The following is a 15866-nucleotide window of genomic DNA, read 5'->3' as shown; positions in this document are numbered from 1 at the left end:
CCTTCTCAGAGCCTCGTGCAGACCCTCAAAGTCCTCCCACATTTCGGGGGCTCAGAGACGCCGCCCTGTTCTCAAAACGGACCCCGCCGGGTGCGCGCACCCCCCTCCCCGGGCCCCCAAACAGGGGCTGAGAAGAGCCCCGCGATGTCTACGGTAAAACGGGGCGGGCCCCAAAACCCACCGGCAGTAACGGTTCAGCGCCTTCACTCTGTCCCACTCCCTGGCTAGGGACCCCCAGGGCCTAGTGGGGGCGAGTTGGAAGCTCCAGGCATCAAGGGCAATGAGGACATCCCGAGCCGAATTGGGGATGGGCCGCCGTCGCGCAGCAGAACCTTTCTTCATCGGGCCTCGTTCGCCGGCCGGTCTGCTTTGGAAGAGACACCCCACTTAACCGTCCCCCGCTCGCACCCTCCCCGTCGCAGCCCTGTCTGCAGAGGCCCGCCTTCCTCCCCGTCCAGAGCCCAGGGGTTGCTGTGGCCGCAGCGTTCCGCCTCTCTCTGGGGGCCTCCCCAGGCGTGGACCTCTGAAGCTATCGACAGCGTCTGGCTCTTCTGAGCTCCAGTGGGCGAGGGCCTGCAGGTTTCCTCCAGCTGGGGAGGACGCAGAGCGGAGGCGGAGGCAGAAGCAGTTTCAAGCCCTAGGCCCGGCGGGCTGGGTCGGGTGAAGCGCGGCCATCATTCGCCATCCAGGGCGCGCGCGGCCCTCTTGGGACCTCGCCGGCGACCCGTAGCTCGGGCACGCGCCTGTCGCAGCCCGCAGGAAGGAGGGGTCCAGCCTGAGGCCAGGCCACCATGGAGATCCCCTCGGCCCAGGGCCGGCGTCTGGGGCCTTGGGGGCGGCCCTGACCGCCCTCCTCCCTGCCCGGCCTGGATCGCTGACCTGCCCCCCGCGGCATTCGGCCACCTCTGCGTCTCCGCCCTCCCTCGGCCGCGCTGCTGCCTGGGCGCGGCGGCGGCGGCGGCGGCGGCGCCCTGTTGAATGGGCTGTGAGGGCCCAGGTTTGAAGCGCTGGCGAACGCGGCCTCCAGGGGCGCAAAGCAGCAGCAGCGGTGGCGACCAAACGGGTGTTGGAGTTGGCAGTGGCCATGGAGGGCCTGGCTGGCTATGTATACAAGGCGGCCAGCGAGGGCAAGGTGCTGACTCTGGCCGCCTTGCTTCTCAACCGGTCTGAAAGCGACATCCGCTATCTGCTTGGCTATGTCAGCCAGCAGGGAGGGCAGCGCTCCACACCCCTCATCATCGCAGCCCGCAATGGGCACGCCAAGGTGGTGCGCTTGCTGTTAGAACATTACCGGGTGCAGACTCAGCAGACTGGCACTGTCCGCTTCGACGGGTAGGTACATCCCAACTCCAGCCTCCTCTCTAACGCGCGCGGACCCACCACTTTATGGGTCTTCCCCCCCCCCTCGCTTCATGGAGGTATCACTTCTCCCATTTTGTACCTCCTGACTTGCCTCATTAATGCCCACTTCATCTTATGGGGCGAATACTCCATCCCATGTTTTGCTGCTCATCCTCATTGGCCCCTACCCCTTATTCCCTCTATAGGTAAATAGCCACATCCTCTGTCTTGATACCTAATAGGTATTCCGTATTCTTTACTAGATAGTTTGTGAAGAAGCAGTATGGAGGAGGTAGCCGCCTTTTCAGGCTTTCCCTTTATCAGTACTGGGGTTGTAACCGAGATCAGAAATTAACGAGGTCAGCAATTAACGTTGAAGACCTCTGTTTGATGAGTTATTTGGCCACCCATTTTTTGTCCCTTCACGTGAGTGTCCGATAAAGCCCCTTAGTGGGTTGTGGGACCTTAATGTCAAAATAAGCCCCTAGAACCAGCAGCAGTTGCAGCCTCTTGAGGGGTTGTCAAGCAGCCAGGCTTCCCAAGACATGATACTGACTCTCACACATTGCTGGGGGTAGATATGTTGGCTGCGAAGATGGCACCGGACCTGGTGTAGGACAAGATGATGCCATTGTTAAATTACATGTTATTCTGTGATGTTGTGGGGAAGCTTGATGATATACTGTTATTCCAGGTGGGGAGTTCAAAAATTCATATTGTCAGAGTTAAAACTTGCCCTTTAGGTTTAATTGTACATATTTTTGGGTATGATAGAGTTGAATGCAGAATTGTCAGGTTTGACGTTATCTTTTCTGTGCTGGATGGTTATAACCTGTTTTACAGATTACAACTGCATGAAGATGCATTAATTGTTTTTGTTTTTGTTGAATTGTGCCAGTACATAAGCTATTCTAGCATTTTCTTCTTTTGAGATCGATGTGGTCCTAGCATAAAGATACGTATCATTAGTTTTGGTGATTGAAAACTGCTTGGTTAAAACCTGATGGAAAAAACAATTCCTCTTGAAGATGACTAGGGCATTGTTGAATTTTGGTTGATTCTTTTTGTAGGTTGAAATAATAAGAGTTTTTCTTCTGTTTTAGATGAGAGGAAAATATTTCAGGGTATTACATTTTACTGAAATGATAGCCCACGGGTGGTGGCTAACCTCTGGTACCACCTCTCTAGACGTTAAGGAGATGGTCTTTTTCATATTAACCAAATATGGCAACCTGATTCTTGTTCGTTTTCTTTTACTAGCTTCTGTGTCCTTTCTGTAACTCCCTGCATTCCCACAGCCTTTCCTATACGCAGAGGAGGAGTGAAGTAGGATGACCCCCGAACTTCCAGCACCATTCCAGTTGTATAGGCATAAGCATCCATTGAGATATGAATCTCTGCAGTAACAGCTACTGGTTACACTGCTGCTAAGGAGCTTGCTGAGGCCTGTTTTGATTAGGAGAGAATAGTGGCGAGAAAATATAGTTTTCTAAAGCATTTGGAAAGGCTTTGCTTATCTTTCTTAACCATCAAAGAGAAAGGTGTTTTGAGGTGGCAATTAAGAGAACCTGAAATAGCTAGGAATGTAGCATTGAGCCTGTGTAGTGGCTTACCTTGCCCAGTATTTTGCACTGGCCAGTGAAATTAAGGGGTTCAATAAGCAAACATATTTTGAACACCTACTGTGTGCCAGGCTCTGTAGTAGGGATTGCGTTTGCAGAGATGAATGACATACTGTTCCCACTGCAGAGGAAGACAGTCTGGTGCCCTAGGCGGGGGCTGGAGGTGGGGCGTGGTGTATGGCAGAGGTGAGAAATTGATGAAAATGAGTAATTGTAGATGCCATGCCATTTAGGGTTATAGAAATCTTTTGGACTACTGAGGGAACACAGGGAGAGGAAGGGCTCAGCTTTGCCTGGGAGAATCAGGGAAGACTTCACAGCCGAGGTGATATTTGAGCTCAGTCTTAAAGGATAGTAGAAAGTGAAGAAGAGGGATGGCAGCATGGTGCTCTTGCAATGACAAGTGTTTCAGTGCAGTTTCAGGAAGGGGTTCAAGCCTGGGAAATTAAGAAAGAGATTGTGGGAGACTAGAGTGAGGTGGAGGCCAGATTTTGATGATCCTTATGTAAAATATCAAGAGTCAGACTGGTGAGACTGGAATTGCAAAGATTTCTGTCATTTGAGATTTTGTGTGAGCCTTCTTCAATCTTTTTTTTGTTTATGGATTATTACAGTTATGGATTTATTAGCTGCTCTGTCAAAGTAGTTTAGTTTAGTTTTTTAACTTATTAAATGCCTGTGATGGGCCTAGCCCTGTGCCACACAGCTAATGTGGAAGATGTAGAAGAAAATGTAAGGTTTCTACTTTCGAGGAGCTTACAGATTAACAAAAGAGAAGGATTGAAATTCATGGCCACCTTTCTGCCCACTCACACCACTCTGTGAGATTATTTTGCAGTTTGTTCCAGTCATTTAGGCATTTCAGAAATAGATGAAGAGAGTGTTACTTGCAAATGTCATGATTTCACTTTACATTCATTCCAGACAGTGTGAAAATGTTCGTCTGAGTGAGGTGTTAATAATATGAAGCTCACTCACCCCTCAGGGACTGGCTTTTGAGAGGTACTTAGCCAGCCCCCCTTCTTTAGATTCCATTGGTACTTGAGACCCATGGCCAGATAGGGACAAACAGGGTCTTTGTGGGCTGAAGTAGATTAGTGTTTCCTAATTTTCAGTAATTTATGTACCATCTTCACAATTTTTTGCCAAATCGTTCACCACCTATCCTGTTATTTGCCTAATATTAAAAAAAAGTCTCACTTCTTAGCTTCATCCTAAGCAACAGTATCTGTGTAATTATGGGGTTTGATATTGTACTCTGCGCGTGTGTGCGTGTGTGTGTGTGTGTGTGTGTGTGAGAGAGAGAGAGAGAGAAAGAGGGACAGAGAGACACACACACACAGAGACATTAAAATAACTTATTTTAAAAAGCCTATACTCTGTCTAAAAACATCTATAATACCTTAGAAAACTAAAGTAGATTCATAATAGAGCCTCAAAAGGGGGACGGTGCCACCCACCTAGATGAAGCCTGATGCTGATATTTGAGTCCTTGTACATATTTTTAGGAGTAACATTTGAGATTATTTTATTTATGGCTTACTGTGTAACGACCAAAATTGACATAGATGAGTGGATAAGAAGAAAAATTGGGACTTCCCTGGTGGCGCAGTGGTTAAGAACCCGCCTGCCAATGCAGGGGACACAGGTTCAATCCCTGATCTGGGAAGATCCCACATGCCGCGCAGCAACTAAGACCGTGCGCCACAACTACTGAGCCCGCGCACCTAGAGCCCGTGCTCCGCAACAAGAGAAGCCACCGCAATGAGAAGCCCACGCACCGCAACAAGAGTAGCCCCCGCTCACCACAACTAGAGAAAGACTGTGCGCAGCAGCGAAGACCCAACGCAGCCAAAAATAATAATAAATAAATAAATGTAAAAAAAAAGAGAAAAATTACATGAATGGGAATGAAAGAAGAACCTTTAGTTGGAGTATGGGAAGCTGTTAAGAATGTTATAGAAATGGAACAGAACAAAGGGGAGGTGTCATGTGACCTTGGAGTACTGTGCTGGTTTGAGTTCTGAGGGCCTGACTGCTGTGTGCCAGAGTTTGTGGGGAACTCTTGTCCTAGAAGAAGTTTGCTGACATGGATGGGAAGGAGAACAGGACCTCTGGGAATTCTGAGGCTTTTTGTTGAGTGCTCTTTTAAAGTCAGTGCTAGTACTAATACTTCTAATAAATGTCCAGGTAGAGGAAAGGCGTAAGGGGCACAGCGTCATTTGGCTTCATTTAGAAAGTCATTTCCACTGTATATTTCAAGGAACTACATATGATCTAATAAATGATTTTAAGGACTTTGGTTAAAATAAAGTGCTGATCATTTACATTTAATGAATTTTTATTTCTATTTCAAATGCTTGAACCAGACATTTTTATTTCAGATTGAACCAGGAAATACATGAGTTTAGTTTTGTGATCAGAAATGTTATCTTTTATTGTGAAATGTTTCCATCATCTGATGCATACATTTTGTTTAAAAGGTGAATATCAGATTAAAGTTTCTTGATTTTTTTTTTTTTTTTTTTGGCTGCGTTGAGTCTTTGTTGCTGCGTGCGGGCTTTCTCTAGTTGCGGTGAGCCCGGGCTACTCTTCGTTGTGGTGCGTGTGCTTCTCATTGCGGTGGCTTCTTGTTGCAGAGCATGGGCTCTAGGTGCGCAGGCTTCAGTAGTTGCAGCACATGGGCTCCGTAGTTGTGGCTTGCAGGCTCTAGAGCGCAGGCTCAGTAGTTGTGGCGCACGGGCTTAGTTGCTCTGCGGCATGTGGGATCTTCTCCAGACCAGGGATCGAACTGGTGCCCCCTGCGTTGGCGGGCGGATTCTTACCCACTGCGCTACCAGGGAAGTCCCAAGTTTCTTGATTTTTAAGATGAAATACATAATGGATAGTTTGCATTGCAATTTTAGACTCAATCTAGAAAGATTGTTTTATAGTGCTTCTCCCATAGGCATTAAGTAAATATTGCATTAATTTGATTATATTTTTATTTATTTTCTGTTCATTTTGTTATAAATGTGTTTGGCATTTTGTTTTGAGGCAGTATATGGCTATAATTTTAGCTGTATTTTATGGACAAAAAATGTTATAGATGTTAGGATTATAATTCCCTTTAATATGTTTAATGTTTTTATTTAGATGTAGAAATTTAAAAATCACTAAGGCTAATGTTTCTGAAGGATTAGTCATTCTGTAACACATTCTACAGTGAATATGTTTTGTCATAAACTATTTAAAAAATTTTAATTGTCTCAATAAAAATAGATAATTGAAACGTTTTTTAGGCTCCTGTCACATCACCATAGGGAAAATGGAAATTATTAGATTACACCAGGAAAAGTATTAAACGATTATAAAAACCAAGTGAAGTATATACTTGTAATTTAATTTTTACTCATGTCATTAGTTCTGGGAAATTTGAGGCCAGAAAAAAATTTTATTCACTTTTGTCTCTTTTTCTTCCATCTTTAAAATGGGGGTCCTATTTATCTTGTATGGTTATTGCAAGAGTTAAAGATAATGTATGTGAATGCCTATTTTAATGTAACATTTCTTGAGTTTTTACTTAGTTTATGTTCATGTTCCTGGCATATTACAATTTAATATTTTTAAGGCATGCAAGGAAACTTTGTAACTATGTAAATATAACTATATGTTAACTATGTATTGATTTTTTGGATAGATTATATTAAGAAGTTTTAAAAAAAAAAGCTTCTTAAATTGAAACATGTCTGAAAAATGACATGTATTCCTTACATTTGATGCATTATATAGTTTCCAAAGTACTTTTGTATTTTTAATCTCATGTAAGCCTTTTAGTTATATGTCTTTAAAATGGGCGTAATAATATTATCTACCTTATAGGATTATTGGGAGAAGGTTATTATGAGAATTAAATAAGATATTCTGTATATTAAGCACTTAATACAGTGCTTGGCACATGGAAATTATTTATTAGCTATTTGTGTTTATTTAAACTTTTTCTTTAAATTGATTTAGAAGTTAAATTATAGTAGTAATGTAGTGCCTCCTTTTTGTTTTTGTTTTTTAATTATATCTATTTTTAGTTAAGATATAACATCAAGTAAGGTGCATAAATCTTAAGCGTACAATGTTATAAAATTTTAATTTTTTTACATCCATGTAATCACCTTCTAGATCAATATGCAGAACATTGATGTCACTCTAAAAGTTTCCCTTGTGCCCTTTCTCAGTCAATTCCCCTCCTTTCCCCTCCCAGAAGTTATGATTATTGTGACTTCTATCACCATAGATTAGTTCTGTCTATACTTGAACTTCCTATAAATGGAGTCATACAGTGTACTCTTTTCTGTCTGGCTTCTTTTTGCTTAACACAATATCTGTGAGAGTCATCCATGGAGTTGCATGTATCAGTAGTTTTTTTATTTTTTAAATGTTTTGTAGTATTCCATTATATGAATATATGTCAGTTTATCCTGTTGACGGATATTTTGGTTGTTTCTAGCGTTTGACTACTATGAATAAAGCCGCTATGAACATTTTTGTGTATGCCTTCTGGTGGACATTTGCGTTCATTTCTCTTCAGTATACACCAAGGGGTGGAACTGCTGGGTCATAGGTTGGTGTATGTTTAACTTTAATAGTTATTGTCAGCCAACCACCAAAGTGGTTGAACCAAATTATTGTGCATTCCCACTAGCAATTCCCATCAGCAATGAGAGTTTGAGTTGTTTCACACCCTGGCGGATACTTAGTATTGTCATGTCAGTATTATTTATTTCAGCTATTTTGGTGAGTGTGTATTGGTAACTCCTGGTTTTAATTTGCATTTCCCTGGTGAGAGTAATTATCTTGAACATCTTTTCATATGCTTATTGGTTATCTGAATATATACTTTTGAAGTATACTTGTTCAATCTTTTCACCCATTTTTTAAATTGACTTGTTTGCCTTTTTAGTGATTTGTCAGATAAATCGATTGCAAATGTCTTCTGCCAGTGAGTGGATTGCCTGTTCACTTTCTTCACAGTGTCTGTTGATGAAAAGAAGTTTTTAATTTTAATGAAGTCTAATCAATTTTTTTCTTTTATGGTTAGTGCTTTTTTTGAATTATGTTTAAGAAATCATCATCAACTCCAAGGTCATGAAGATAGTCTATTTTTTTTTAGAAGCATTTATTGTTTTGCTTTGCATATTATAGGTCTACACCACTTATCAAATTTTTGTGCGTACAGTCAAGGTTAATTTTTTTCCAAACAGATATCTGGTAGCTGCTTCTTCACTATTTATTAGAAAGAACATACTTTCTACCTGAATTTCATTGGAGCTTTTGTCATTAATCTCTGATCCTGTATGTGTGAATCTATTTCTGGAGGGTTTTTTTTTTTATTTATTTTTGGGTTGTTGTTGTTTTCTATCGATATATTTATCTATCCTTGTGCCACTGACACCCTATCCTAATTACTATATTTTGTCCTCCAACTTTATTTTTCTTTCAAGGTTATCTTGGTTGTTCTAGGTCCTTTGCATTTTTTTTTAAGATTAATTTATGTTTGGCTGTGTTGGGTCTTCGTTGCTGCGTGTGGGCTTTCTGTAGTTGCGGCGAGCAGGGGCTACTCTTGGTTGCGGCGAGCAGGGGCTACTCTTGGTTGCGGCATGCGGGCTTCTTATTGCGGTGGCTTCTCTTGTTGCGGAGCACAGGCTCTAGGCACACAGGCTTCAGTTCAGTAGTTGTGGCACGTAGGGTCAGCAGTTGTGGCTCGCAGGCTCTAGAGCGCAGGCGCAGTAGTTGTGGTGCACGGGCTTAGTTGCTCCGCGGCATGTGGGATCTTCCCGGACCAGGGCTCGAACCCGTGTTCCCTGCATTGGCGGGCGGATTCTTAACCGCTGCGCCACCAGGGAAGCCCCCCTTTGCATTTCTATATACATTTTAGAATTGACTTGTCAATATCTACACATATGTGGATGCATGCACACATTTGTGCATGTGCACACACACACACATCCCTGCTGGGATTTTGATTTGGATTGCATTGAATCTGTAGATTATTTTGGGGGAGAATTGACATCTTAACATTATTGAATCTCCTAAACAATAAACATGGAATATTTCTCCATTTCTTTAGGTCTTTATCTCAGGAATGTTTTGTAATTTTCAATGTAGAAGTCTTGTACATTTTTCATTAGATTTACTATCAGATATTGGTATTTTTTGATGCTGTTGTAAATTGTATTTTTTTTGACAGTGAAAGAAAACTTTTTTTGAACTTTGTGTTTATAATCATGACAATAAAAATGTAATAAGTGAGTTTTAATGAAACTGAATTGTTTGCAAAAGGTACAGTTGGCAAACACTAAAACATTTCAACTGATGTAATGTCTTATTTTCCTGATTCATTCTTTAGTTTAAAAAATCAGTTAACAATTAAATGACATTAAAAAAATGAAATTTTAAAAAGAAACTTCAGAAGTCTTCAAATTTATTTTGAGGTACGTCTTTCATACAGTAAAATGTACAAATCTGTCATGTACAGTTTGATGAGTTTTTTCCCCTAAATGTCCACCCATGTAGCCACTACCCAGATCAAAATATAGGACATTTCTAGTAGCTTTAAGCCTCATCTGAGTCAATCCTACACCCTCCCCCATAGGTAACCCCATAGGTAGCTGTTACTGGGAATGCTTTTGCTTATAAACATTTTGCGTCATTATTTGAAACTGAAGAAGTAATTGCTTGCATGTTTATAAAGTGCGTCTTTTATTTTCAGAAGTGATAGATGGTGTTGATAATTGCGGTTAAACTATGATATTTATATTATACCAGGCGGATTTTACTCTTTTTCACTTCAAGGGAGATAGAATTTGACCTGTGTTATAAGGTTGTACCATTCATGTTGGGGCAATAATTGTTTCTTTCTCATTGCTGTAGTAGAGTATAATACTTATTGGCTTAGATAATCTTAGGGAAAAATTATCTGCTTAAATACTTTTCTTCCTAAAGCAGTTTCTAACACAATGTTAATGCAGAGATTGGGGTGGCTTTCTCACTGATGTACTGAATGAAACTGTGGTACCTAGGGGGTGCTGGGAGGGAGGAACATGCTGTGCTCCTAAGAGCCAGTGAATCAGCTTGGTGGTCAAGAAGTTACAAAACTCCATACATTTCCTCTTTGTTTTCTGAACTTTATTTACTTTTGCTAGTAGCAAGTCAGTGATTCATTTTTTTTTCTTTTTTTAGGTTTTTATACTTTGGTAATAACAACAGTCGCTAACATTTATTGAGCTCATACTAGGTACAAGTACTATGCAAAGTGCTTTACTTAAATTACCTGATTTTATTTTCAGCCAAACTAATGTTTTACTAACGCTCTGCAGATTGAGGTTTTGGGTCAGTGTAAATGAATACATCCTTTAAATTTACGTTAGGGCAGGTTACCTCCATTTTCTAACTGTTCGTTCTTTTCATGAATAGGTATGTCATTGATGGTGCCACCGCTCTTTGGTGTGCAGCAGGGGCAGGACATTTTGAAGTTGTTAAGCTTCTAGTCAGTCATGGAGCCAACGTGAACCATACCACAGTAACTAACTCAACCCCCCTACGGGCAGCATGCTTTGATGGCAGATTGGACATTGTGAAATACTTGGTTGAAAATAATGCCAACATCAGCATTGCCAACAAGTATGACAACACCTGCCTAATGATTGCAGCATATAAAGGACACACTGATGTGGTCAGATACCTTTTAGAACAACGTGCTGATCCAAATGCTAAAGCACATTGTGGAGCCACAGCATTGCACTTTGCAGCTGAAGCTGGGCACATAGATATTGTGAAGGAGCTGATAAAATGGCGTGCTGCTATAGTAGTGAACGGCCATGGGATGACGCCATTAAAAGTAGCTGCTGAAAGCTGTAAAGCTGATGTTGTCGAACTGTTGCTCTCTCATGCTGATTGTGACCGAAGAAGTCGGATTGAAGCTTTGGAGCTCTTGGGTGCCTCCTTTGCAAATGACCGTGAGAACTATGACATCATGAAGACATACCACTATTTATATTTAGCTATGTTGGAGAGGTTTCAAGATGGTGATAACATTCTTGAGAAAGAGGTTCTCCCACCAATCCATGCCTATGGGAATAGAACTGAATGTAGAAATCCTCAGGAACTGGAATCCATTCGGCAAGACAGAGATGCTCTTCATATGGAAGGCCTTATAGTTCGGGAACGGATTTTAGGTGCCGACAACATTGATGTTTCCCATCCCATCATTTACAGGGGAGCTGTTTATGCAGATAACATGGAATTCGAACAGTGTATCAAGTTGTGGCTTCATGCCCTGCACCTCAGACAGAAAGGTAACAGGAATACCCATAAGGATCTTCTTCGATTTGCCCAAGTTTTTTCACAGATGATACATTTGAATGAAACTGTGAAGGCCCCAGACATAGAATGTGTTTTGAGATGCAGTGTTTTGGAAATAGAACAAAGTATGAACAGAGTAAAAAATATTCCAGATGCTGACGTCCACAGTGCTATGGACAATTATGAATGTAATCTCTATACTTTTCTGTATTTAGTGTGCATTTCCACCAAAACACAGTGCAGTGAAGAAGATCAGTGCAAAATTAACAAGCAGATCTACAACCTGATTCACCTTGATCCCAGAACTCGTGAAGGTTTCACCTTGCTGCATCTAGCTGTCAACTCGAATACCCCAGTTGATGATTTCCACACCAATGATGTCTGCAGCTTTCCAAACGCGCTTGTCACAAAGCTCCTGCTGGACTGTGGTGCCGAGGTGAATGCTGTGGACAATGAAGGGAACAGTGCCCTTCACATTATCGTTCAGTACAACAGGCCCATCAGTGATTTTTTGACCTTGCACTCTATCATCATTAGCCTAGTTGAAGCTGGCGCTCACACCGACATGACAAATAAACAGAATAAGACTCCGCTAGACAAAAGTACAACTGGGGTATCAGAAATACTACTTAAAACTCAAATGAAGATGAGTCTCAAGTGCCTGGCCGCCCGGGCAGTTCGGGCTAATGACATTAACTACCAAGACCAGATCCCCAGAACTCTTGAAGAGTTTGTTGGATTTCATTAAGTGACTGGATATGTAAAATCATTTAATGTGGTGCTAAAAAGTAAAGGACTTTAATCACAGACAATAGAATTATGTGTTCATAAAATCTGCTTTTCTTTCCACTACCCTTCCTCCCTACTCATCCTTCCTTAGTTTTGTATTTGGTCTTCTTGCCTCATATGGTTACTGATTTCAAATACACTTTAAACAAAACCACATTGTTTAGGTGTAACTATAAGGTGTTTGGATATTGGTCACTTAACTATTTTTCTTTTTTTTAAGGAATGAATATAAAATATTTTGTTTATGTAACAAGGGCCCTTATGATTTGAAGTTGATAATGTTTAAAAAAAACTGCCTAGAAAAGTATTTCTGTTAAGCCTGTGTCAGCATGTTATTCTCTACAGCAGTTTTGAGGATTTCATGAAGAAAAACAACGAAAAGGAACATTAAAAGTAATGGAATATCTAGATGTTCTGCACATGCCAAACTGCTATAGGTAGTTTTCACTCTTCCATTATTTATGTGAAGAGATCAACGCATTATAACATCAGGAGGATTTTTAAAAATATAACTGCAGATTAATCTGAAAAATGTGCTAACTTAATAATAGTTACAAATTTATGAAGTTAAATCCATTGAAATTGTTGAATTATGCTGCGTGGTACTTACACAGCAGTAATCTTAAAGCAACTTTTCAGAGAATATTGATGGACTATTTGCCTTTGGGCTTGGATTCTAAAATGTGTGGAAGTCTCTGTTTTAATGTAATTAATCTAAATTGTAGCAGTCTGCATTTGACTCAGCTCACAGACATGTAAAAATTATGAATGCTGTGTCTCTCTTAGGAAACAAATTGTCACAATATAGTTATATGTTCTTCTTTTGTCCCCTTCTCCCTTTCCTCTTGTGTGGTATCTTTTAAAATTGGAAACTACTTTTCCAGAGGGCATTATTTGTGCCTCCTTAAGAAGGTTTTTATGACAGATGAAAAGGAACTGGGATATTTTTAATTTTTTCACTTTATTCAGTCTGTGACAAGTAGAAAAATCACTAGTGTGGTATAGGAAATTCAATGTTTTTGATAATAAAAATAATTCTCAATGCCATTTGGAAAGATATTTCTGCCTGAGGGCAGCAAATTTTGGAACCACAAAATGTCGCTTATTCCGACAGGCTGTACAGAGGTCTTTATGGGGTTTTTTTGTTTGTTTGTTTTGTTTTAATGGCAACATTGTAAACTGTCAAATTAAAAGAATATTCTGTGATTATCTGTTAAGCATCACAGAAATTCAAGTAAAGGGTACACACCTATTTCTTTCAATGTTAAAAATGATAAAGAAAATAAAATTAGCTATATCTGTATTTTTCTCTCTAGTGCCAAATGAATGCCTTAGCTATCATAGTGCATGGTACTGTAAGTGAAGACCTGCAGCTTTTTTTCTTTAATGAAAAGCATTATAATGATGCAGCAACATCAGATATAAACTAAAAATAACAACAACAAAAACCACTGGTAAGGTTTCAGTTAACATTTTATGTATGGATATTGCTTTGTGAAGTGTAAGAAAAAGGTTGCAGCCGGATCAGTATAAAACATAATGACTAAGCCAAAATCAGCACCTAGGGCCTTAAACAAAATAGATACCCCATGAAATGAAACACTCTGGAGGATAGGAGGGAATGGATGGGGGTACTTTAAAAACTTCTTCCCCCAAGAACGCAAGATAATTTTACTGTGCTGTAGTTATACCTCACATGTCTTCTTGCTTCAGTTAGGAATGTTTTGATGGTAAATTCTGTCATAGTAATATATTTCTGTTTCCCTAACCTGAGATTTTTACAAGGAAGGTTTTTTAGGATGGTCTAAAGGGAGGTATTTGAATGAGCCCTAATTTGAAAATTACTGGCCTTGATCTTCCTGGTGTGAATCAGGGAACTACTATACCTTGCTCTTGGCAACTCTCATGGCCTGAAAGAGAAAATGCTCATCCTCCAGGTGAGTGAATCACGCCTTTTTCACAGCTCAGATCAGACCCTGTATTTTTCAGACTTCAAGGCCTGCTTATTTGACAGTCTGAGGAATAGCTATGATACTTGGTATTTACTTGGTTCCATTATTAATGCATATGATTTTTAAACATCAAAACTTAAAATATCAGATAATGTTGCATGTTTTAAAAACCATTTCATCCCTTTGGCTACCCAGGACGAGAACTATTTTAGATATTACTTACTTATAAAACGAGGATAATGATTACCTGTACATATTCAGACATCAAAATTTAATGACACTCAGTGTTTTTGAGAAGGGAGGACTGAATGCTGGAGAGAGTAAAACTGCTGACTGAAATGCTGACAAGCTGGAGAAAGAATTTGAAGACAGCGGAATGGACTAAAGTTTGCTAATGGTAACCGAGATTTTTTTTTTTTTAAACTATAGTATAGCGGTACATTGTGCACTGTATTGCTAAGGATCTACTTCTGTCTTGTAAAACGAATCCAAATACGTATTGTGAAACACCTGTATAAAACCATTCTTGAAACAAGGGATTACATGCCTGGTTTGTGTTTTTTTTTTTTGGTAGAATTATTTTAAAATCTGTTTAGCCAAACCCTTCCCAAACTTAAGTTTTGTTTTGTTTTGTTTTTTTAAGAAAATAAATAAGTAAGAAAGGTGATAGTTCTGTATCTCAGCTGAGAACTCTGGGCTGTTGCCATTTTTTAGCCACTTTTGTCATTTTGTGTTTATTATTGGTAGAATTATGCTTTAGATTGTACGTCTTCCTTGATAACATTACAAATTCAATCAAAACTTCTTGGTCTTGCTCAGTAATTGTCATATAAATTTAGTTAACTAGAGGCCCAAGTGGATGAATGCCTGGGCAAACCATGTGAAACCTTGGGTGGGTTTTGCACTTAAGAGTTGGTAAAATTGAACTCTTGAGTTTAGGTAACTATTTAAGTCAAGGAATGGGCAGCAAATCCATCCTTCAACTGATCAGAAAGGAAATTTTTGACATAAGAACTCTGACACAACATTGTTTTCAGTCTACCCTGGATTGCTCTCTAGTAGGCCACAGTCCAGCTACCTTAAGGTTCTTTGCTGTGGGCACTTCAAACAAACAAACCAAAAAGCAAACTTTGGTCTTGCTTGTTTCTGGGAAGGGTTTTATTGCATTACGCTGATCATTGATTAATAACTGTAATCATGAGAAACTTAGGCATGATAGCACTGTTTGAAGTAAAATGTGATGTGGGGGCAGCAGCTCCGTGAGTGTCAGCTCTGCATTTGGCAAGTGGTTTTGAAAATCAGAATCCCGAGGGAACAGTACCCTGTCACTAGTCTCCATCTCAGTTGAGGCAGCTACTTGAGGAATAAGGCCACTTTAGATTATTCAAGCAGAAGCATTTCTTTCTGGGGGACTGGGGCAGGGTGAGGAATGAGTTGCTGGACCTTGGATTAGTTTGCTGGTTTTAGAAGCAGCCAGTGATGGAACTAGAGAGTAGACGGATAAAAGTATAAAGGACTTGCTTTTATGGTAGGTTTTCTGTAAAAACCTTAAATGTTCCTTTTCAGGCTAGCCAGATATATCAGTGTACAGATGACTATTCTGTTCTCCTCACTGACTATACTATAACATTAAAATGGGTTAAAGAAAACAAACCTCTGCCTTTTGCTCTATGAAAAGTTATTAGTCCATAAGATTTTAAGCTGTGTGTTGACTCCGACTCTGAAAATGCACAGCCCTGCTCTGGATACCTTCTGTGGAAAGTAGAGAGCTCCTAATGTGTATGGCACATTGCCGAGCTTTCTCATACGTTCCTGGCAGACTTGC

The 15866-nt window shown here is 40.4% G+C and overlaps 1 protein-coding gene and 1 long non-coding RNA gene across 3 annotated transcripts in view; one reads left to right on the top strand and one right to left on the bottom strand.

Annotated features, from left to right (window-relative positions):
* Window positions 1–867, bottom strand: part of LOC133084087 (uncharacterized) — a 33476-nt gene extending 32609 nt beyond the window's left edge. The window contains exon 1 of one of the 2 annotated variants that reach the window (XR_009699372.1): window positions 182–867. This is a non-coding gene — a long non-coding RNA (uncharacterized LOC133084087). The remainder of the gene's footprint in view (window positions 1–181) is intronic. The other variant, XR_009699371.1, reaches the window with a different exon arrangement.
* On the top strand, window positions 437–12227 carry FEM1B (fem-1 homolog B). Its single transcript, XM_061180149.1, has 2 exons — window positions 437–1332; window positions 10413–12227. Exons 1-2 carry the CDS (start codon window positions 1085–1087, stop codon window positions 12046–12048), a joined length of 1884 nt encoding a protein of 627 aa, XP_061036132.1. The 5' UTR covers window positions 437–1084; the 3' UTR covers window positions 12049–12227.
* The last annotated feature ends 3639 nt before the right edge of the window (window positions 12228–15866 follow it).

This window comes from Eubalaena glacialis, chromosome 2 (assembly GCF_028564815.1).
Source record: "Eubalaena glacialis isolate mEubGla1 chromosome 2, mEubGla1.1.hap2.+ XY, whole genome shotgun sequence".
Lineage (NCBI taxonomy): Eukaryota > Metazoa > Chordata > Mammalia > Artiodactyla > Balaenidae > Eubalaena > Eubalaena glacialis.
Note: the sequence above shows the minus strand (reverse complement) of the source record. Positions and strands in the feature narration are given on the sequence as shown.